Source organism: Notolepis coatsorum, assembly GCF_963971535.1.
Source record: "Notolepis coatsorum genome assembly, chromosome: 6".
In the NCBI taxonomy this organism is placed as follows: Eukaryota; Metazoa; Chordata; class Actinopteri; order Aulopiformes; family Paralepididae; genus Notolepis; species Notolepis coatsorum.
In genome coordinates, this window is record NC_140170.1 from 139,100,296 (window position 1) to 139,123,366 (window position 23,071).

General features: G+C 45.7%; 1 protein-coding gene across 2 annotated transcripts in view; it reads left to right on the top strand.

The window, feature by feature from the left end:
- mtmr14 (myotubularin related protein 14) overlaps window positions 1-23,071 on the top strand; it is a 135,610-nt gene that overhangs the window by 20,929 nt on the left and 91,610 nt on the right. For both annotated transcript variants that reach the window (XM_084316735.1, XM_084316736.1), the window contains exons 4-5: window positions 540-615; window positions 20,951-21,011. In XM_084316735.1, coding sequence (XP_084172861.1) covers window positions 540-615; window positions 20,951-21,011 — 137 coding nt within the window. The remainder of the gene's footprint in view (window positions 1-539; window positions 616-20,950; window positions 21,012-23,071) is intronic.

The following is a 23,071-nucleotide window of genomic DNA, read 5'->3' on the forward strand; positions in this document are numbered from 1 at the left end:
AGATAAAGGGTAGCATATAAACTTGTAATTTTCTGATGTTAAATGAAATAGTGGATGTATAGTCCAAGTGGGGGTCCTGAGGGGGGGGTGGAGGGGGAGGGAAGGGGAAGGAAAGAGCGAGGAAGAGCGAGCAAGAGCACATGTATTGTATTTATTATTTTTATGTCTTTTAATCTACATTTATTTTGATTTAATTACTGGCATTATTGTTATTATTATTTCTGTCATTGTCCTGTGATTTATCATTGATTATTACTGTTACTGTATTGTTTGTCTAGTTTCATGTTAAAAAAGGAAAAATAAAAAACATTTGTTCAAAAAAAAAAAATGGAGTACGGACCGCACTCGAGGAAAATCGTTGTTTTTATTTTTATGCACAAGTTGTATAACGCACAAAACGCTTTCAGCCATCCGGCCTTCATCAGTGTGTCTACATCATTGCTGTGAAGTACTTTGGGATGCAATTCCTGTATCAAAGGTGCTATACAAATACAGTTTATTATTATTAATAATGCATGTATTGTTCCCTCCCATTGCAGCACATTTGTCGGTCTTCCACTTTGGCAGGCTGGGGGGAGCTGTACGGACGAACAGGCTACAACTACATCTTCTCAGGTACCTCACTCACTCACTCACTCACTCACTCTCTCTGAAACTTTAGAGAGGATAGTAACATCAGGCTATTTAAGCATTACATCACGCGTTACATCATCGTTAGACCCCCCTAGGCATGCTCTAATTCTCATAACGCACGACTACAAGTGGTGTAATGGCTTTTATACAATTGGCGCATTCATCCAACCTTATTGCTATACAATAAACGCACATTAATTTAAGATTTATTGACAACCATCCGCAGAAAAAGTAGTTCCAAAAAAGAGAAGTTGCCTCCGTGTGTAGAAGCAGCTCGGAGGTGCGCTGTTTCAAGGCATGCCATCTAAGAATGAAGTGAGCGTGTGTTATTGGATTGATTGATTGAACATTTTATTACAGATATTTTATTACAGATAGACAGTGCTTACATCTTTATACAATTGCCGAATTCATCCAACCTTATTGCTATACAATAAACACACATTAATTGAAGCATAATGAAGATTTATTCACAACCATCTGCAGAAAAAGTAGGGAGGCAACTTCTCTTTTTTTTTTTTTTAACCTACTTTCTATAGAAGCAGCTCGGAGGTGCACTGTTTCAAAGCATGCCATCTAAGAATGAAGTGAGCGTGTGTTATTGGAATGATTGATTGAGACCATCAGAGGGTCTCCTTTCTGAAACTGGGACATATGTATAAAATGTTAAATGGATCTGCCCCCAGTTATTTATGCTCTCACATTGTCCTGCGTGGCCAGGTCCACGGATGACAGTTACGGTCTGGACAGCTCTCAGTTAATGAGCCTAGAAAGGGTTCCTATTCACAGAATGGCTTTCTGTCTACAGCCTACCGGCTGTGGAACTCTCTGCCCAGGGCCATCCAAAACTCCCCCACTATTGCTGTCTTCAAGAGGGGTGTGAAGCGACATCTGCAACAATAGGTTGCAGTGGGTGCTTGGCCACCACTCTTGAAGAACAGGAACATGACATGCTGTAATGAGGCTCTTTCAGAAAATTGTGTTGTCTATTTTATCTACTTGTTGTAAGTAAGTAAGTATTTATTTATAAAGCACCTTTCATACATGTCATGCAGCTCAAAGTGCTGTACACAAACATACGCATATATAAAGCACATTAATAAGACAACAGTAATAAAAGTACGGCAATAGGCAAAGCACAGTAAAATAACATTTCAGTAAAAGATCAATACATAAAATAAAAAATAAAATAAAAACATAATAAAAACATTTCAATAAGATACTCGCTTTCCCTAAGGCATGGTACACTATTTGTAAGCTAGACTGTATAGGTCGTTTTAAATTTTCCTTTAAAAATTTGTATGGAGCTGGCGTTCCTGATGTGTGTTGGTAGTGTGTTCCATAGTTTTGGGGCATAGTTGGCAAATGCCATACTTCCGATCCTCTTTTGGTTTCTGGTTGTGTCTAATAAACCTGTAGTGGATGACCGTAGCGTTCTTGAGGGCAGATAACTAACTAGGGAATTTGCTATGTATTTTGGGCCTTGCTCATTAAGGACTGGAGTGATATGTTCTCTTCTCTTTATACAAGTTAGTAATCGAGCTGCAGAGTTTTGGATAAGCTGAAGCTTCCCAATGGTTGCTTTGGGAAGACCAGTGAACAGTGCATTACAATAGTCAAGTCGGCTTGAGATAAAAGCATGAATCAGTGTCTCTGCATCCTTTTTATTTATGAACGGTCTTACTTTCGCTATGTTTCTTAGGTGAAAGAATGACGTTTTCATGGCCTTATTAATATGAGACTTAAAGGTCAGGTCTGAGTCCAAGATGACACCTAGGCTTGCTTGTAACCTCAGTCTTTACATAGGATGACAGACTCCCCAGGTTTTCACACAGCACTTCCCTTTTCGCTTTTGGGCCGATCAATAGGATTTCGGTCTTGCTTTCGTTTAATTTTAGGAGGTTATTGTTCATCCACTTATTTATTGCTAAAAGACAGTTTGTAATGGACTGTATGGCTGTAGTGTTATTTGGTTCTGCGGAGATATATAGTTGTGTATCATCAGCATAACTATGGAAGCATACATTGTGGTCTCGAATGATGTCCCAGAGGCCTTTTGCTTTTTCCAAATCCAACAGTGCAAAAATGCTTCCGCATTCGTCATCGGAGGTACCGTAGTGCCGTGCGGTAATGCGCCTTTCATTTTCCTTCACGCAGCGCCCAGCGGCGGCGTGCTCGCTCAGGTGCGTGCGTGCGCCGGCGTGCTCGCGAGGTGCTCGCGCATGCGCATGAGATCCCGCCTTAACAATATATATAAGTCACCGCCCCAAATTCAGTATCCAGAAATAGCTCAATTGGCAAGACGCCATGGCTGTGGATCCGCCAGCTAGTTGCTGGTGAGTTCGAATCCCGTCAAATATATTTTTTTTTACGTGATTTTTTTTTTAACATGTATTCTTTCGCCGGTTAAGGTTAGGCATGGTTAAGGTTAAGGTTAAGGTTAGGCATTGTTTCGGAGTTGGTTAAGGTTAGAACGGTTAAGTTTAGGCGCTGTTAAGGAGCTGGTTAAGGTTAGAGTTTGTCAAAGATAATGGCAATATTCTTTCTATGGTTAAGGTTAGGCATGGTTAAGGTTAGGCATTGTTTCGGAGTTGGTTAAGGTTAGAACGGTTAAGTTTAGGCGCTGTTAAGGAGCTGGTTAAGGTTAGAGTTTGTCAAAGAGAATGGCAATAGACAGCCTATTTCCGCGCGACAGCTCCCAAAGCGGGCCTGAAAAGAAAGGCGCTTTACCGTAGTGGCGTGCGGTGACGAATGCTTCCGCATTTTTGCACTGTTGGATTGGGAAAAAGCCACACGCGTCCCAGAGGGGCAGCATATATAGCGAGAAGAGTAATGGACCAAGGCAGCTTCCTTGTGCAACTCCAAAGCTGCTGTCATGTTTCTCGGATACATTGTCTCCAAGCTTAACATAGAACTTTCTCCCCTTAATGTATGTTATGAGCCAATTTAGTACACAACCGGAAAAACCAACCAGTCTTTCAAGACGACTGATCAGGATATTATGGTCAATCGTATCGAACGCTGCACTAAGGTCCAATAGGACAATAATTGAGACTTTGCCAGCATCGGAGTTTAGCCTGAGGTCGCTAACTATTTTAGTAAGGGCAGTTTCAGTGCTGTGATTTGTTCTGAAACCTGATTGTAATTCCTCCATGATGTTATTATCTTTGAGAAAGGAGTTTATTTGTACTGAGACTATCTTTTCTAATATCTTGCTGATAAATGGAAGGTTCGATATTGGCCTATAGCTTTTTAGTTCGTTTACATCTAAGTTTGTTTTCTTTAGTAGTGGTTTTACTACAGCCGTTTTGAATGTATCTATCTTATCTTCTTAACTCTTTCTTTGTGATTTATTGTATTCTTCTTGGGACCATGTTTCGAACTGGTTATGCTTTGGCCCTCTTTCGAAGTCGGTTATGCTTAGAGTTTGAAATCAGGGCTGGTGGTCTATCGCCCTGCTCTAAAGATAAACTCTAAGCATAACCGACTTTGAAAGAGGGCCAAAGCATAACCAGTTCGAAACGAGGCTTCAAAGCATGCCGTCTAACAGTGAAGTGAGCGTGTGTTATTGGATTGATTGAAACATTTATTAACAGTGAAATGAGTGTCCTTTTGACAAATGGCATCTAACAACACACTTTGCGCGATTTATATTTTGTTTAACAATGAGTCATGACCAACCAATTACATAATCCAACATTGTGTAAGCAACTAACACATTCCACGTGACAGAATTGTTTTTGAATGAGTCGTTGTGACGCTATCTGTAACTGAGGGGTACAATTCCCTGACTGTATTACTAGATATGATACTTACTACCACTACCTTTGTACTTTATATTCGGCCACCCAGTACTCTGCATAAATATATTATGGTAAACACTCCCACGTAGATGAAACGATCCAACACAAATGTACCAAGTCGAAAGTCTGCGTTTAATAATAATTAATACATAGCAAAAGGTATGTAGAGCAATCACTTAATTACATTTATGATTTGAAATAGGATGCACTTTTATGGCAAATGAGTATTCGTTGGTATATCAATAGAGAACGTCCAATCTCTGGTGGCGCAGGCGGTAAATATACAACCTGGAATATTTAAGGAATAATAGCAATGATACTTTAATGATTATAGAACTGGATACACTAGGGGGGAATTCCGGTCGCTTGTAAGACAACTGGAGAAGGGGGGGGGGGGTAGAGTCTGGCTGTATCCGTCTGGCCGAGGGTATCCTGGGAGAACCCACGGTTGTGCGGCTCGGTGCCTCAGCGATCCTCGATCCACAGATGAAAGCAGTTGGACTCTCTGTGGGCCGGCTTCCTCCGGTCCACGATGGAGAGACGTGAAGCGACCTCGTCGTGTAGAGTGTCTCCTCACCTGTCGTCCTCTCCGGGGGGGGGTTTCCAACACACGGCAGTGTTGGTCTTTATCCATAGAATAATCACTGTATACAAAGCATAATCCGTGCCTGGGAAGGCGGGCTGTCGTCGGTAGAATAATCCGGTATGCAGGTCCACTCGCTCGTCGGCTCTGGGGCTCCTCGGGTGCAGCCTCACATGGGGTCGGCCACCCTGGATAAGCAGCCAGTTCTCTGCCCGAAACGATGGGGTACTGACTACGATAGTATTCTCACCGCACGAAGCACTACATATGAATAGACTATTATTAGCTTAATAGACTACGTCCAACTCGACGATATAGTGCCAAATATGACTATTCAAATATTAATATACACGATGTCTCAATACCGATGGTAGGCCGAACTTGGCCTTACTCCCACACGTGGCGTCGCGGGGAGGCTTTACGTCTGTCACTCTATTGGAGGGTAAGAAACTGGACTAAAAAAGGAAGTCCTACTTTAGTAGCGCAGTATATATACGCACTATGAACAAATAGTACCGTTAGTGGTGCGGTAGCCAGATTCCTACGCGGAACTAGGACTTGTTCGTACATGTTGAGCGGTACGTTTGAACTGGGTCTGGGGGGTATGGCAGCCTGGCACCAAGGTCTCGACCAATAGTAGAATGGAGACTATTATGGGATGTTCAGTAGGCTAGAATGGATATTCAATGCATATTGTACAAGGGATATCAGGGAATATTAGAGAATATACAAATACAATTAAATATATATAATAAATATATATATTCGGTTTAATCTGGCCCTTCACAACAGCCACCCCCTGATTGGTCCCAGACCTAATCAGTTAAGCAGAGACAGATTAATCGCGTTGTCTATTTACACATAAGGGTTTGCTGTAGGGGTCAGTCAACTTCACAAAGTCATAGGGTCATGGTCATCATCGATTGTGTCTGGGAGTCGGGGCAGTTCTATGAGCCTCGCCACGGGACGGGTGTAAGTGCGACCCTGGACAAGCACTTCAGCTGCTCGGACCTTGCCGTCGGCACCGGTGATCACTTTGCTTACGCGGCCGGCCGGACACATAGCTCTGGGCAGTGATTGATCAATAATCATGACGACTGTTCCTTCTGTCAAATTGTCTCTCTCCTTTACCCACTTCTGGCGGGTCTGTAGAGACGGTAGGTAGTGCAGTAGGAATGTCCTTTGTTGTGCACTCTCTATGGTAGTGCAATCATCTATGTTGGGGTCTGCGGAGATAACAGTGCTCAATCCACAGAACACAGGCTTCTTATTCTCAGCCTCCTCCTGACTGGCTTCCCTCGGGATAGGCGTGGGCCACTCTCCTTCCGGGAGCTTTAGGAATGCTGGGCCGTCACTGTAGACATTGCGACGGGTGAGGTCATCTAGGGGCATTCCCCGGGTGATGACGTCAGCTGGGTTCTGTTTTGTATCAACGTAGCGCCACTCTGTTTCTCCGGTTAACTCTTCGGTTAAGTCTTGAATCTCGGTGACTCTGACTCCCACGAAGACTTTGTACTTGCATGAGTCCGATTTGATCCAGGCGAGTACTGTCGTGGAATCTGACCACAGGATTGTTCTAGACACCGGTATGGTGAGCTCACGTTGGATGAGCGTGGCTAGGTGCGCTCCGGCTAGGGCTGCGCAGAGCTCTAGGCGTGGGATAGATTGTTGCTTGCGTGGGGCTATTCTCGAGCGGGCGAGGACAAATGCTGTGTAGATCTCTCCCCCCTCTTCTTGGGCCCGCAAGTAGGCTACTGATCCGTATGCGACCTCTGAGGCGTCACTGAAGACGTGTAAGTCCATTTTACATGTCTCTGGCCTCACCGTGGGTGGGAAGTAGCTTCGGCGCATATTAACGCCGGGGAGTGAGTGGAGCTCCATCTCCCACTCTCTCCAGGTGGATGCAAGGTGTGCGGGAATGGGGTCGTCCCAGCCCTGGTCCTTGTCCCACAATGCTCGTACAATCATTTTTGCCCTGGTGGTGTACGGTAGAATACATCCTAGCGGGTCATATTGTCGGGCGAGTGTTGTGTACACACTCCGTCTGGTGGTCGGCGCCGCCGCCGGCCTTCCCTGCTCCGTAGTCAGGGGCTTGTGTCTGTAGTGAAGCGAATCTGTTTTGAATCGCCACACCAATCCCAGGGTCATCTCCTGGGCTTCTCCCGGGATTGTAGCCATCCAGGTCTCGCTGCTGGCTGCCTTGTCCTCGGAGGAGAGGCTGCGCAGTACTTGCGGATCGCTGCTGGCCCACTGCCTGAGATCAAAGCCGCCTTTGATCAATGAGGCGCGGAGTTTAATCAGGAGAGCATCGGCTTCTTCTTGGGTTGAAAGGCTTTGTAGACAGTTGTCTACGTAGAAGCTGTTCTTTACGCTGTGTCGGACCTCTTCGTCCGCTGCTGGGTCCTCTGCTACATGTTTCTGTAGTGCAAATGTAGCACAGCAGGGGCTGCACGTCGTTCCGAAGGGGAGGACTTCCCATTGGTAGATGGCTGGGTGCTCATCTCCTGGCTTCTCTCTCCATAGGAACCGTAACAGGGGCTTGTCCGCCTCTACTAATCTCACCTGCAGGAACATTCCTTTAATGTCCCCGCTGATGGCCACCTTTTCCTGGCGGAAGCGGAGTAGAACGCCGAGTAGGGAGGGGCCGAGTGTGGGACCGGGCAGTAACTCTTTATTCAGATTTTGGGATCCGATCTGGTAGCTGCAGTTAAATACTATGCGGTCTTTACCGTTGTGATGGACCTTGTGGTGAGGCACGTACCACGATTCAGTGGTCTGGTCAGCCTCTTTAATGTCCATCTTTGTGACGTGTCCCGCTGTGATGAGCTTCTCAATCTCAGCGCGGTATACACTCTCTTGGGCGGGGTTCTTGGCTAAGCGCCGCTCCGTGTTCAGCAGGTACCGTTCTGTGGCGTCTGTCTTGGCGTGGAAAGTAGGCATTCCTTCTCGCCGCAGGAGTGGCGTGGCGTATCTCAACACGCCGTTGACCGGGACTCTCTTGGTCCCTGTCTCGAGGAGGTGAATGGCGTAAATGTCATCTTTAGAGCGAATGTCTTTCTTTCCGTTCTTAAAGGGCATTTGTTCCAAGGTCCATAGCCGCTCTACGTGTTGCAGGAGTGCAGTTTCTCCCTCTGTGACTCGGGAGTGGAGACATCTAGTGGCTGTACTTCGGTTGAGAGATTTGGCGAGCGGGCCTTGGAGAGTCCATCCCAAACGGGTCTCGACTGCTGCAGGACAGCCTCGGGGTCCGGTATGAACCCGGTCTATCGGGACAATGAGGTCTGCATGGTCGGAGCCTATCAACAGGGTCGGCATAGCATTGTCTATGAGCGGGATCGGTAACTTGCGCAGATGTGCATATTTCTCCATCAGCTTGGCGACGGGGTATGTGTACCGCGACAGTCCTATTTCTTGGCTGGTGAAAGCGTCTGTAATCTGGTACCGTCGCTCAGGCTGGCCGCTTGCTGCGATAGAGAATGAGACATTCTCGCCCTTTATCGTCTTCAAATCTCGTCTTATTGTCCGAATTGTCATTTGGGTTTCGCTTCCCCGCAGCCCTAGCTGGGCCGCAGCGGAGGCGAGCAGAAGGGTCTTCTCTGACCCGTCATCGAGGACGGCGTAAGTGTCCAGGACTTTATTCTGGTAGCTTAGTGTCACACGCACTACTTTTAGGAGTACTCGGGCTCCACTGCTGCTGGCGGGATCGATGTACATGACGCTCGCTTTGCTGCTGGATGGTGCGGGTGAAGGGCGCCGTCTGTTACTGTCGTGAAGTATGTCCAGATGGGCTCCATCGCACTTGGTGCACCTTTTCTTTAAGCGGCATTCGGCTGCCATGTGTGAGCGCGCACAGCGAAAACAGCGCTTGTTGGACTTTATCCATTGACTTGCTTCCTCCGCGTTCAGCTTGGGGAAGGAGTCACATTGCGCTAGCCAGTGTTCTTTCTCACAGTAGGGGCACACTATCTTCCACTTCTCCGTTCTGGAGGGGGTACTGTGGCTCCTGCTGCTCGGTACTGACTCCGATTGGTGCATCACAGTCACCGATCTTCTTCCATCATTTAGTCGTCTGGTTCCTTCTCTGGAGCCAGGGGTGCTCTGTCCGAATGTATCTAGCCGTAGGCTGCTGACTTCTCTCGCCAGGAAGTCTGCTAGATCGAGGAGGTTCGGTTCGGGGCCATTCAGGTCTCGGTGGTCTCTCTGCCGCCTAAAACGCTCCTGTCGAGCGGGCGGCAGCTTCTCCAAGATCCTTTCCACATTTGAGTTGGCGTAAAGTTCATGCCTCCCCTTCTCTCTCTGCGCTCCCAACATCCCTACCAGGGACTGCACTCTGAGGGACAGGTCGTCCAGTGCTCGATTGTCTATTGCTGGGGGTAAGCGGTCGATGTGTCGGATCTCCTGGATCACGTAATCCCATATGCGCCCATACCTCTGGTCCAATGCTACCAGCGCTGCTGTGTATGGGGTGGTGGAAGTCGCGTAGGCGAGCGCTATATTATGTGCGCGGGGTACCTTTAAGTGCTTCAGTAGGATGGCGTATTTATGGCGTTCATCCAATACATCCACCAACATGGTCTCCAGACACATGCGGAGTTCTGTATACTGGGCCCGGTTCTCTTGGGTGAAGTCGGGTACCATAGGCGTGCCAATGTATGACGCTGACTGTGGATACATCGGCGAGCGTTGGGGGAGAGGCCTCCTAGGCGAGTCTCCTCCCGCTCCTTGGTATGGGCTGGTACCGGCAGTGTACCATGGCCCGCTTGTCCAGGTGCTGTTCCTCGGTGCGGGTCGTGCATCGTGCTCACCCGTGTATAGAGTCGGGGGTCTGTAGCGCAGCTCCGCGGGAGTATAGCCTGGGCTGTACCGGACCTCCTGGTCCGGTAGAGTACTGTGCTGTCGTCGGGCGTGGTTCTCCTCCTCTTCCTCTTCGTCTTCAGTTAGGTCATCCAGTGCTTGTAGTCTCTGGTTTAGCCTCTCCACAGGATATGCTGCTCCTTCCCGGTTGCTAGGTCTCGCTTGGACCGGTGGGGGGAGGTGGTCTGTGGGGGGTATAGACCTCGTCTGTTGGTCAAGTTCAGGGTTGTTTACTCGGCTAGGGGATGCCGCCCTGGAGGTGTGTCTAGACGAGTTCCTGGAGCCTCTGGCGGAGGGAGAGGGTGTTGTCCGTCTGATCAGCTGTTCTATTAGTTGCGCTTGCTGTCTGTCGCGCTCTGCGTCCCGTAGAGCACCAGCAGCTGCTCGCTGGCTGTCTGCTCGGTCTCGGGCCACATTCTCTTCCCTCTGAATGCGTCTTATTTCTAGACGTATATGCTCTTCTTCGCTTCGCTGCTGGATCTGCAGTCGGTCGCGTTCAGCAGCGGCGTTCAGGCTGATGAGGAAGGCCTGCTGTAGGGTCCTCTCTGCCTCGCTGGGAGAAGGCGGTTGTATAGGGGAGCCTTCCCTCGGGGTACTCCTTGCGGAGCCTTGGAGCTCTATCTCCACGGTGCTCTCCCCGTCTTCTTCCGTGCCGAGTTCTCTCTCGGTAGCGTTGTATTCCTCCCGGGACTCATCGGGGACTACTTTTTCAGTACTGGCGGGGTGTGAAGTCATGTCTGGTTCCCACTGGTCCCCACCGTGAACTTGGTCAGTTACATTAGAACCCGTAGGGGCCTCTATGGTCGGGGTAGTCTGGGCGTTGGGGTTAGACATACTTTTACTTTCTAGTTTTACCGCGTTTACTGTTAGTAGAAGACTAGGTTGTTGACTGACAGCGTAAGCCTCTAAGTACTGAGGGAGCCGTCGTTCGCGCTGCGGGCGTTGGTTAGGAGGATCGTTTCGTGGAGTGTTCATCATAGGCCATTTCAATATTAATAACACTATATTAATATTACACTAATTACCCTCCGGCTCGAAGGACCAATTGTAACTGAGGGGTACAATTCCCTGACTGTATTACTAGATATGATACTTACTACCACTACCTTTGTACTTTATATTCGGCCACCCAGTACTCGGCATAAATATATTATGGTAAACACTCCCACGTAGATGAAACGATCCAACACAAATGTACCAAGTCGAAAGTCTGCGTTTAATAATAATTAATACATAGCAAAAGGTATGTAGAGCAATCACTTAATTACATTTATGATTTGAAATAGGATGCACTTTTATGGCAAATGAGTATTCGTTGGTATATCAATAGAGAACGTCCAATCTCTGGTGGCGCAGGCGGTAAATATACAACCTGGAATATTTAAGGAATAATAGCAATGATACTTTAATGATTATAGAACTGGATACACTAGGGGGGAATTCCGGTCGCTTGTAAGACAACTGGAGAAGGGGGGGGGGGGGGTAGAGTCTGGCTGTATCCGTCTGGCCGAGGGTATCCTGGGAGAACCCACGGTTGTGCGGCTCGGTGCCTCAGCGATCCTCGATCCACAGATGAAAGCAGTTGGACTCTCTGTGGGCCGGCTTCCTCCGGTCCACGATGGAGAGACGTGAAGCGACCTCGTCGTGTAGAGCGTCTCCTCACCTGTCGTCCTCTCCGGGGGGGGGGTTTCCAACACACGGCAGTGTTGGTCTTTATCCATAGAATAATCACTGTATACAAAGCATAATCCGTGCCTGGGAAGGCGGGCTGTCGTCGGTAGAATAATCCGGTATGCAGGTCCACTCGCTCGTCGGCTCTGGGGCTCCTCGGGTGCAGCCTCACATGGGGTCGGCCACCCTGGATAAGCAGCCAGTTCTCTGCCCGAAACGATGGGGTACTGACTACGATAGTATTCTCACCGCACGAAGCACTACATATGAATAGACTATTATTAGCTTAATAGACTACGTCCAACTCGACGATATAGTGCCAAATATGACTATTCAAATATTAATATACACGATGTCTCAATACCGATGGTAGGCCGAACTTGGCCTTACTCCCACACGTGGCGTCGCGGGGAGGCTTTACGTCTGTCACTCTATTGGAGGGTAAGAAACTGGACTAAAAAAGGAAGTCCTACTTTAGTAGCGCAGTATATATACGCACTATGAACAAATAGTACCGTTAGTGGTGCGGTAGCCAGATTCCTACGCGGAACTAGGACTTGTTCGTACATGTTGAGCGGTACGTTTGAACTGGGTCTGGGGGGTATGGCAGCCTGGCACCAAGGTCTCGACCAATAGTAGAATGGAGACTATTATGGGATGTTCAGTAGGCTAGAATGGATATTCAATGCATATTGTACAAGGAATATACAAGGGATATCAGGGAATATTAGAGAATATACAAATACAATTAAATATATATATATAATAAATATATATATTCGGTTTAATCTGGCCCTTCACAACACTATCAATACATCCATTCATAAAGATTATTGTCCGCCATCAAGATTATTGTCCGCCAAGATTATTGTCCGCCATTCCTAAAACCACGAACGGCGGAGTGATTGTAATTCGGTTGTGGGCGGGTTCTGCGATCATGAGCGTGTGTTATGATAAATAACAACGTCTAACTTGACTGTTTCAGACAATCAGAATAGAGAAATTTGCATGCCATTGTATAATTATATTTAGTTTCATTCTATGAGATGCTGGGGCCAAAAGGAAATGCTCATAATGCGGGTTATAGATATATTATAGTAAAAGTCTATGCTTAGATATGCTTGTTACAACTGTGGAGTGGAGGTGAAAAATTCGTCTCCATAATTTGTATTAATATTTGTTCCATTGCACAGACATTGTAATCCCATGGCCCATCAGCTGTGATAGTGCACCATGTTGGTTGTCATGAAAATGCTATGAATTGGAAATAGCTAATCTTAATACCAATCAACATTAAGAAAACATATTGTGATCTGACATTTTGGCTCAAGGCAAAATTTATACTCGAAGGTCAAAGTGATGCCGATACTTCACAGAGGAGCCTACTGGTGAAGCCTACTGGTGCAAGTGCAACTCTCCAAAAATGTAACTGTGCGTAGGGCGCTTGGTAAACTAAATGCTCAAACCACCACAACCACCACTGATAACCTAGATGGAAGTCTAACTTGAGCGTTCGACTGTCTACAGGTGCTGTAGAAGTTGGTTACCTGGGGGCAGAGGGAGAGCACATGACTAGCACCAATTACAACCTTATTTCATAAGGCTCCTGACTCAATTATTTGCACACATATTTATTTATTACTATTATCTTTTTTTATATAAATATTGTTTCAATTCGCTAATCAAGCGATATTTTGCCCTTTTTTCAGATGACGAACCTCAAACCCCATTGGGTGGACTTCTGCTATAGCTTAAGCCTTAAGTAATATGTAATATGTGGACTTCTGCTATAGCTTAATCTCTTAACAGGCACCCAGAAAAGTGGCAATTTCTTTATTTGAACTTGAGGACTGCATACTTTTTCCCCCCCAAATCTTAGCTTTATACTTTATGCTTATAGCACATGCATGAGCCTGGTCTCTTTTGAAAGATAACATTCTGAAGTTACTCATGCAAAAAAGGAAAATCACTTTTAGTGCTAATGAAATAGAGTAACAGAGGTCTGAACTTGAGTTGAACTTGTGTACTCAAACTTTTCTGTAGTGGCTTGCAAGATTCCATATTCCAATATGCCAGCATGGAGGTATACACTGGAAAACACTGCGGTTCCATAGCCTGAAGTCTTATGTAGTTACTTACTTGACTTAAGCCTTTGCACTCCCTGCGGAGCATAGGCCACTGACTGTTTTTGGTTGCACGGTTTTTGGCCTCCCGAACGATGTTGTGCCAACCCAGTCCAGCCTGTTTCATTTCCCCTTCCCAAGAACGGTGGCAGGTGTTTCGAGGCCTGCCGCGTTTCCTCTTTCCGGGTGGGTTCCATCGTAGGGCTTGCCGGGTGATGTTTGTGTCTTCCTTTCTCAGGGTATGGCAGTTTCTGGCTCCTTCGGTTGTCTTCTTCATGGTCCAATCAATGGCCAGCAGGAACAAGAAGGGGGGCAGCAGGCAGCCTTGTCTCACTCCGATCTCGAACGGGTTTGAGGGCTCCCCTCTGTGCAGTACCCTACCCTACCATCCCGTCATGATCCTTTGATGATGTTGATGTACTTTGGTGGGATTCCATAGTGCTCCACCAGGTGCCACAGACTGTTCCTATCTAGACTGTCAAAGGCCTGTTCGAAACCGATGAAGTTGTATAAGGAGCTGTTCCATTCCAGGGTCTGTTCGATGATCATCCTCAGTGTGGCGATCTGGTCTATGCATGACCTTTCTTTCCGCAATCCTGCTTGATGGTCTCTGAGGAGCACGTCAACGGCAGTCTTCATCCTATCTAGAATTATCCGGTTGAAGACTGCTGGCGGTCGAAAGTAGCGTGATCCCCCGGTAGTTCTTGCATAGTGCAAGGTACCCTTTCTTTGGTATCTTCACTATGTAGCCTTCTTTCCAATCTTTGGGTATCCTTTCTTCTTGCAAAATGTTCCTCATGAGGGGATGGAGTGCTTTGATGCTTGTAGTGATGTCGGTCTTGAATGCTTCACTCGGAATGGTGTCTGGTCCTGCTGCTTTCCCATCTCTCAATTGTGATATTGCTTTCCTAGTTTCTTCTTTTGTTGGGGGGGTCATTTTCAGTGGGAGTGTGTCTGTTGCTGCTTGTATATCTGCTGGGATGCTCGCTGGTGCTCTGTTGAGCAGCTCTGTGAAATGGTCTACCCATCTCCTTGTTTGGTCTTCCTTTGTGCATAGTATGTTTCCTGCCTTGTCTTTTATGGGCTTCTCTGATCTCATCCTTCTCCCCGAGAGCTTCCTTGTGATGCTGTATACCTCATGTTTCTCTGTCCCACTGCTTCTTCTGCTTGTCTAGCAAGCTCTTCATAGTAGCATCTTTTGTCCGCCCTGACCTTTTTCTTTTTTGTATCCACTTTTTCTCCTTATTTTTCTATTTTTCTCCCATCCCAATTTCGTATTTCCAATTCTCCCCTCCCCTGTCTTGAACGTTGCTCAACTATGCCTCCCACTGGTCGGTCGTAGGGAGGATAGAAGACTTGCATCACGTGTCCCCTCCGGTACACGAGGAGGCAGCCTGTTGCATCTTTTCACCAGACAGCGCGGACTCTCAGTGGCGAGGTGTAACGCATGGGAGGCTCACACTACCCCCGCTACTTCCTGTCTCTGCTGTACAGGCGTCCCCCAACCGACCTGTAGGAGTCGCTGTCCACAACGTCCAATCCCCACCCATCGACTTCCACCCACTACCTCTGCCAATTGAGATAGTATGACGACTGGCCCAAGCCGGAGGCAATGCTGACACCGGGATTCGAGACCGGGGTCTCTTGCATTGGTGACGAGCACAATCTCTGCTGCGCCACCCAGCTGCTTTGCCCTGACCTTTTTCTTTATTTCTTTATGGATCCTGTTGTATTCCTTGTGTGCTTCTCCTTGGCTGCTCTCGTCCTGGCATTATTGAGGTGGTCCTTTGCCCTTTTCCTCTCCTCCATGCTGTCCAATGTTCTTTGGGTGATCCACATTTTAATCTTCTCCCAGGTTTAGTCGATTTCTTCTTCCCCACTGCCCATTTCAGCCAGGGCCTGGAACTTGTTCCTCAGTGTGATCTGGAAGTGCTTCTGGCGTAGTTTTTCTTCCAGTTTCTTGGTGTCATACTTTGTTGTTCTGTTTCCTGGGGTCCCCCTTTTCAGCTTCAGTTGTACCTTTGCTATGACTAAGTGGTGGTCTGATCCCACATCTGCACCTCTCTTTGTTCGCACATCGAGCAGAGATAGTCTGAACTGCTTCCTGATGCATACTGTGGTCTTGTGGGTTTCTTTATGTGGGAAAAAGGTTCCACCAATTACCAGGCTGTTGTCTGCACAGAAGTCCAAAAACATCTGCCCATTTTCGTTTCTGCAGCCCACTCCTTGCTGTCCCATGACTGGTACGTATCCGTTGTTTTCTTTTCCCACTTTGGCGTTCATCTCGCCCATCAGTATAACCAGCTCCTTTTCCGTTGCTTTGAGTAGTGTGTTCTGTAGTTTTCCATAGAACTCCTCCTTTGACTCTTCTGTGGCATCGTTGGTTGGTGCGTATGCCACAATGATTCTTCGATGAGATGTTTTGCTGTGATGAGTCTAGAGGAGACTGGTTCCCATCCAATGAGAGCCTTCTCCGCCTGTGTTGAGAGCATGATGCCTACCCCCTGCGTGTGTGGGGCGCCTTCTTCTTCTTCATGTCCGGAGTACAGTATCTGTTTTCCGGATGCTAATCTGTTCTCTCCTGAACCTATCCATCTTGTTTCATTTAAAACTAGGATGTGTAAGCCATAGCTTTGCATCTCCTTTGTGATGTTGGCAGCTTTCCCTGCTTCGTACATGGTGCACATGTTCCATGTCCCAATCTTTGTAGGTTTCCTGGTTGGGAGGACATTCAATCTCCTAGCTTCCCAGAGGCTTTGGCTAGCAGACAGCATATTTTCCATTTTGGATCCAACACCCGGAGACCTTGCACTCAAGTTATCTGTCAGTGTTTTCATAATCAAAAGTTAACCTCTGAGTGGGGGATTGGCCTACCCAGAGGTGCTTTTTTGTCAGGGTAGTGCTCCCTTTGCCATCTCAGGCCCACCGGGCAGTGGTTGAACCATTCTTCGTCTGTTCCCTCACCTGAGACCAGTTTGCCATGGGTGACCCTACCAGGAGCACTAGGCTCCAGACAACATAGCTCTCAGGATCCTAAGGACACGCAAACCTCTCCACCGCGATAAGATGATGGTTCCAGGAGAGGTAGTACAGGTCACATTTAAAAAAAAAAAATCGTTCAGAAATGGGTCTTTGGGAAGCGGTCAGGTGGCGTAGCAGAGATTGCGCTCGTCACTATGCTGCGGTCTCGACTCCCGGAGTCAGCATTGCCTTGGCTTGGGCTGATCGCTATACTAACTCGTTTGGCTGGGTTAGGGGGCGGGAAGCCGTGGGTGGGAAACTGGCGTTGTGGACAGGTCTGGGCAGGTCAGGTCTGGGCGCTTGCTCAGCGGAGGCAGGACTTGATGAAGGCAGCGTGACCTCTCACGCGTTATGCTTCACCAATGAGAGCCCTCGCTGCCAGGTGAGAAGAGTGCCACTGGCTGTCGCTGCACGTGTCGGAGGAAGCGTGCGGATACTTCAGGGTTCCCTTGTACCGACCAGTAGGAGAACATGCGCACAACAACCAGGTAGGGGAGGGGGGGGGGAATTGGCACAACGACTAAATTGGGATGGGGGAGAAAACAGAGAAAAATCAGAGAGAAAAAAAATGGGTCTTTGGATATACGTTCGAGTATATCCAGCAAAAAAAATCTCCAAATCCATTTCCTCATCCACGGCCATTCATTCTGAAGTGTGATTCACTTCTGGTTTTCACTAGACCAGGGGTCGGCAACCTGCGGCCTCGAGGCCGCATGCGGCTCTTTAGCCAATCAGCTGCGGCTCCCTGGCCCCCCCAAAACTTTTTATTAGGGCTGGGCGATATAACGATAACGATAAATATCGCGATATATTTTAATAATCGATATCGAATATCGAAATTAAAAAAAAATCGAAAAATCGTTTTTTTTTTTTTTTTTTTTTTTTTTATACTTGCAACAGGGCAGTTTAAAAACCAGAGACAGTGGACAGACTTGTCTTTCTTGCCTGCAACTTAAAGTAATGGCTTTGCTTGTCCAAATGACAATACTGACCAAATTCAGATTTCTTTTTCTCTTGTCCATTTATTTTGTTTGCTTTCTAATTTAAAATACATTTTGAAACCGTCTGTACACAGTAGGCTATGTGTGCTAGCAGAACTAGACTCCAGTCACGAGTCACAGTGCACATGTGCGGTGGTTTGTCCACCAAAAAAGCGCCAAAAGATTGAAAATAAACTAGCAGAGCCAGAACTGTTCAACTCCTCTGGAGCCACAGCCAGCAGAGAAGCCGGTTTACTTTAGCTTTTAAACCAGCTGCAGCCTGAGAACTGGAGTGTGAGGGGATGTAACACTAAAGATGGCGGCAATGACAAAGAATTGCTGCAAAATAAACATACATCTGTTGTTAAATTTTTTTTTTTTTTTTTATAATTTTTTTTTATACTTATAACAATTCGATAATTATCGATATCGAGAAATAAAATAAAATTATCATATCGTTATCGCAATATGATTTTTTTCCATATCGCCCAGCCCTACTTTTTATTTTATAGATTTTCCACAAATAAGGGAAGGACTCTAATAGAGCTGCATAGTTCAGGGTTTTATTTCAAAGTAGGTCTACAGATGCCAGTGTTTTTTCTCTTTTTCTGTGTTTTATTTCAAAGTAGGTCTATATATGGTATTCTTTTTTCAAAGTGGACTACTTTCTATTTTATAAATGTTCCACAAATAAGGGAAGGACTCAAATATACCTGAATAGTTCAGGGTTTTATTTCAAAGTCGGTCTACAGACACCAGTGTTTTGTCTCCTCTTCTGTGTTTTATTAAAAAATAGGTCTACACAGCCAGTATTTTTTCTCCTCTTCATAAGAGTTTGAGGTTTTCCTTTGGTACAAACAGGTAAAAACGGCAATTAAAAAGTAATTTTTTTTCTTTTTGTTGCTTTATAATCCCATTAATGCAACAAACTGTGTGCTATTAATAGCTACGAGGTCATTGTCGCAAAATAATTGACCGACACAGAGTTTAAAATACCGAGCCGCCTCAGCGAGGTGTTTTAAACGTCAGTGAAGGTCAATTATTTTGCGACAATGATCGAGTATAGCTATACATTATCCTGCTTATTACATGGCTAACTTACTAACAATATACCTAATTCATTTTACATCGACTCGCAACAGTAACACTGGTTCTGGCTCCGCTGAGTGCTCGTCGCTCCGCCCCCCAGCAGCTTCCCCGGCAGCCGTCAGTTTGCACTGATGTCAGTGGGCTTGATTGCGAACAGCTGCGCACAGCGGTCATTATTGTGGGCTTGATTGCGAACAGCTGCGCACAGCGGTCATTATTGTCCCACAGCGGTCATTATTGTCTGATAACTGACCTCTGACGCGCGCTATTGACCAATCACAAGCAAGCATTTCGGCGAATGTGAAAACGCCATGTAATAAAAAAAATTATACACTGTTATCTTCATTTTAAGGGTAAATAGGTTGTGCGGCTCCCTGAGCATTTTATTTTGTGGGACGGGGGAAAAGTGGCTCTTTTGATAGTAAAGGTTGCTGACCCCTGCACTAGACGCTCGTAAAGTGACGTGACTTTTGTGCAAGTGCAAGCCACCACCTGTAAGTAATATGTGGACTTCTGCTATAGCTTAAGTAATATGTAATATGTGGACTTCTGCTATAGCTTATGGTAAGTAATATGTGGACTTCTGCTATAGCTTAAGTAATATGTAATATGTGGACTTCTGCTATAGCTTAAGTAATATGTGGACTTCTGCTATAGCTTAAGTAGTATTTATTATTATTTATAACAGACGTTATCGGCAGGGGTGGACACACACTGGCTGCTGTGGGGTTCGAACCTGTGACCTTCTGGTTACTGGCTGGCAGGGTTAGAAATAAAAAAAAAAATTCAAGGGCTTTTTTTGCCCCCCTTAATTGATTTTCGGGGGCTTTTTTTTTTTTTTCGGGGGCACAACATTTTTATAATGAAAATTAACATAAATATTATAAAACATTGTTGACACTTTTTTTTACAGTCTTTGTCCCTATGTTTGATAATGTAATGTTACTGTCTCCATATATAGGGCTCTACGCTAACCTTTTTCCCAAGGAGCACATGTGCTCCTAAATAAAATGTTAATAAATAAAATCTAAATACAAATTTAGGAGCACACAGAAATTTAGGAGCACAGTGACAATTGTTCAAGTAACACACACACGATGTGTGACATCATGGCTTGGTTTCATGTTTTGAGGTACCTTCAATTATCTGTAAATAATACATACATACTCTATCTAAATAGATTAAATATTATTGTCCCTGAGGGCAAGTTGTGTTGTTGTCTTGATATATCTACAAATAGCAGACGAATAACCGGTTGCCTCTGGATCAATGAATGTCTAATATTGAATAATATTATTAGCTATTTTATTTTTAACATCCCTAATTCCAACAGTCAAGAGGCTTGTTTCAAATTGATACATGAAAAACCCCACACACGCAACGTTTGTGAGTATAGGCTCTGGCCAGATCGATCAATGAAATACGTTGCACGCTCAGCGCTGTGGAATGAAGGAAATGCGCATCGGGATCGGATTTGGATGTTATTCTTTGGAGTTGTGTTACAAATGGAACGGTCTTTCCCCGCCGAACACAAGTTACTTAACGTTACACAGGTTGCGCTATGCAGATGCTTAGCTTGCTAACGTTAAGATAGCAGTGTAATGCTTGATGAAAGCAGAGCGCTTTGTCTGTGTTCGCATCCTCTCAAGTGCCTGTAACACGCAGCGGGCCCCGCCTCCCTCCCTCCTTGGAACAAACATTCCACCCAAAAACTGAATTTCAGTCCAGTTTCAATCTGAACTATTAACAGCGGAGCTGTTTTGTAATCTTCACTCGTCTGTCTCGCACACTGCAAGTAAATGATTTTTCCGGTTCGCACACACACATATTATTAGGGGCAAATACGAGGGAAATGCTTGCACTGTAGAGCATATATATAATTAGTAAACTGTCTGGGGCTTTTCTTGCCCCCCTTAACTGATTTTCGAGGGCATTTGGTCAATTTTCTAGGGCATTTTGCCCCAAGCCCCCGTTAATTTCGAACCCTGCTGGCTGGTCTCCACAACCGCCCCTGACACAATATCATCAACCATTGCACCACCATGTCACAGAAACCTTGAGAGAATCTTGGATAAACCTGAATGGTCACCGGGATCTGCCTGTGTTGTCTTTGTTCACTTTCTACCTTTGACGTACCTGTGTGTATTTCATCATTCACCTTGTCCACCCCCCCCCCCCCCCCTCTCTCTCCAGGGGGTAGTGATGACACGTGGGCAGACTCAGAGGAGGTTCCAGAAGACGACAGTGCAGTCAGGTAACTGGACGAGTTTGATTTATTTATTTGTGTCCAGTATTTAGAAACAATGGACCTCATGATCGGACGTGTACGTAACTATCTCTGTAACTGTCTCTAACTATTTTCGTAAGAAGTTCATAAGAACAAATTTACGAAAAGATCTCCTCCGGATCCCTGAACGTGTGAAAAGGTGTTCGTAAATAGCCAAAGTGTTCTCCGCTGCGCTCCCCTGAATGAAGAACGTCACTCATTCTTAAACTGAAAGCACGTTTTCCTACACTTGCATTTGTATACAGAATCGCCCCGCCAGCTACTTATACAGTAAGGCATGCAACCACAAAAGATATTCCAACAGGTAGCACGAAAGCAATTTGCTTGATCAAAATTAGATTAGATTCAAGTTTCAAGTTTGTTTATTATTTGTCATAATGAAATACAGAATACTTTATGATGAAATGCTTGTTTCTGTATGAGAGTGTGCTACATACAGTAAAAAAAAAGTAAGTAAAGAGTAAGTAAAGGAATGTTCAGTCAATATACATATATACAATACAGAGTAAAATGAGAAACAGTGAGGTACAATGCAGAAATGAGATGAGGTACACTTAGGGTAGGGTGCAAATGAGGTGTATTGTCATAATACATAATACAGTACAATACAAATACAGACATAGAAGTAAGGCATAGAACATCTGATCACAGTTTTTCACATTAGGATCCAACATCCCAATAGGCCTCTTTGTTTATGGTTTGATTATCACTGATATACAATGGGGGAAATAAGTATTGAACACATGAGCATTTTGTCCTGTAAATGTATTTCCAATGTGGCCATTCAAGTGAAATCTTCACCAGACTTAGGTATTAACTCAGGAAATCCAGACAAAAAATCTAAACATTAAAGTCCATATGTAAATAAAGTTATGTGTAATAAAGTGGAATGACATAGGAAAAAAGTATTGAACACACTAACTGAAATTAATTCAATACTTAGTGGAGAAGCCTTTGTTTGTAATGACAGCTTCAAGGACGCTTTCTGTATGATGTAACTAATCACCCGCAGTATTCAGGTGTGATTTTGGCCCATTCCTCTACACAGATTGTCTTTCAATCTTTTTTTTTTTTTTTTTTTTTTTTTTTTTTTTAATCCACTTTTTCTCCCATTTTCTATATTTTTCTCCCATCCCAATTTCGTATCATCCAATTCAACCCTCCCCTGTCACGAACGCTGTTTCTTGCCTCCCACAAGCCGGCTGCAATGTGGACTAAGTCATACATAGCACAAGTCCCCTCCGGTACTTGAGGTAACAGCAGTCGCATCTTTTCACCTGCGCAGCTCGATCTCTCAGTGGCGAGGAGTAACGCGTGGGAGGCTCACGCTGCCCCCGACACTTCCTGATTCTACTGCGCAGGCGCACCAACCGACCTGTAGGAGTCGCTGTCCACAACGCCCGATCCCCACCCATCAGTTTCCCACCCCCTAATACGGCCAATGTGTATTAGTATGAACGACCAGCTAAACTGAAAGCAATGTGGAGCGCTGGGCTCGAACAGGCCACTACGCCACGTAGCCGCCCAGATTGTCTTTCAATCTTGAAGATTGCGGCAGGGCCCCTCTTGTGAATCTGGATCTTCAGATGCTTCCACAAATGTTCAATTGGGTTTAAGTCAGGTGATTGACTGGGCCATTCCAACAAGTTGATTTTCTTCTCTGAAACCAATTGGGAGTTTCCTTTGCTGTATGCTTTGGATCATTGTCCTGCTGGAAGGTCCCCCCACGTCTCATCCTCAGCATCCTGGTGGATGGCAGCAGGTTCATCTCAAGAATGTCTCTGTACATGGCTCCATTCATTGTTCCTTCAATGATATGAAGTCTGCCAGTACCACAAGAGGAGAAACAGCCCCACGCCATGATACTTCCACCTTCAAACTTCACTGTTGGTATAGTATTATTATGATGGTGTGATGTTGCTTCCACTCATGGATAAGCCCCTAATGGTGCTTACTGAAAGATTCAGAAGTTGTGAAATACATCTTTAGCCAATTCTATTTTCATGATTTGCAACAATCTTTGTGAA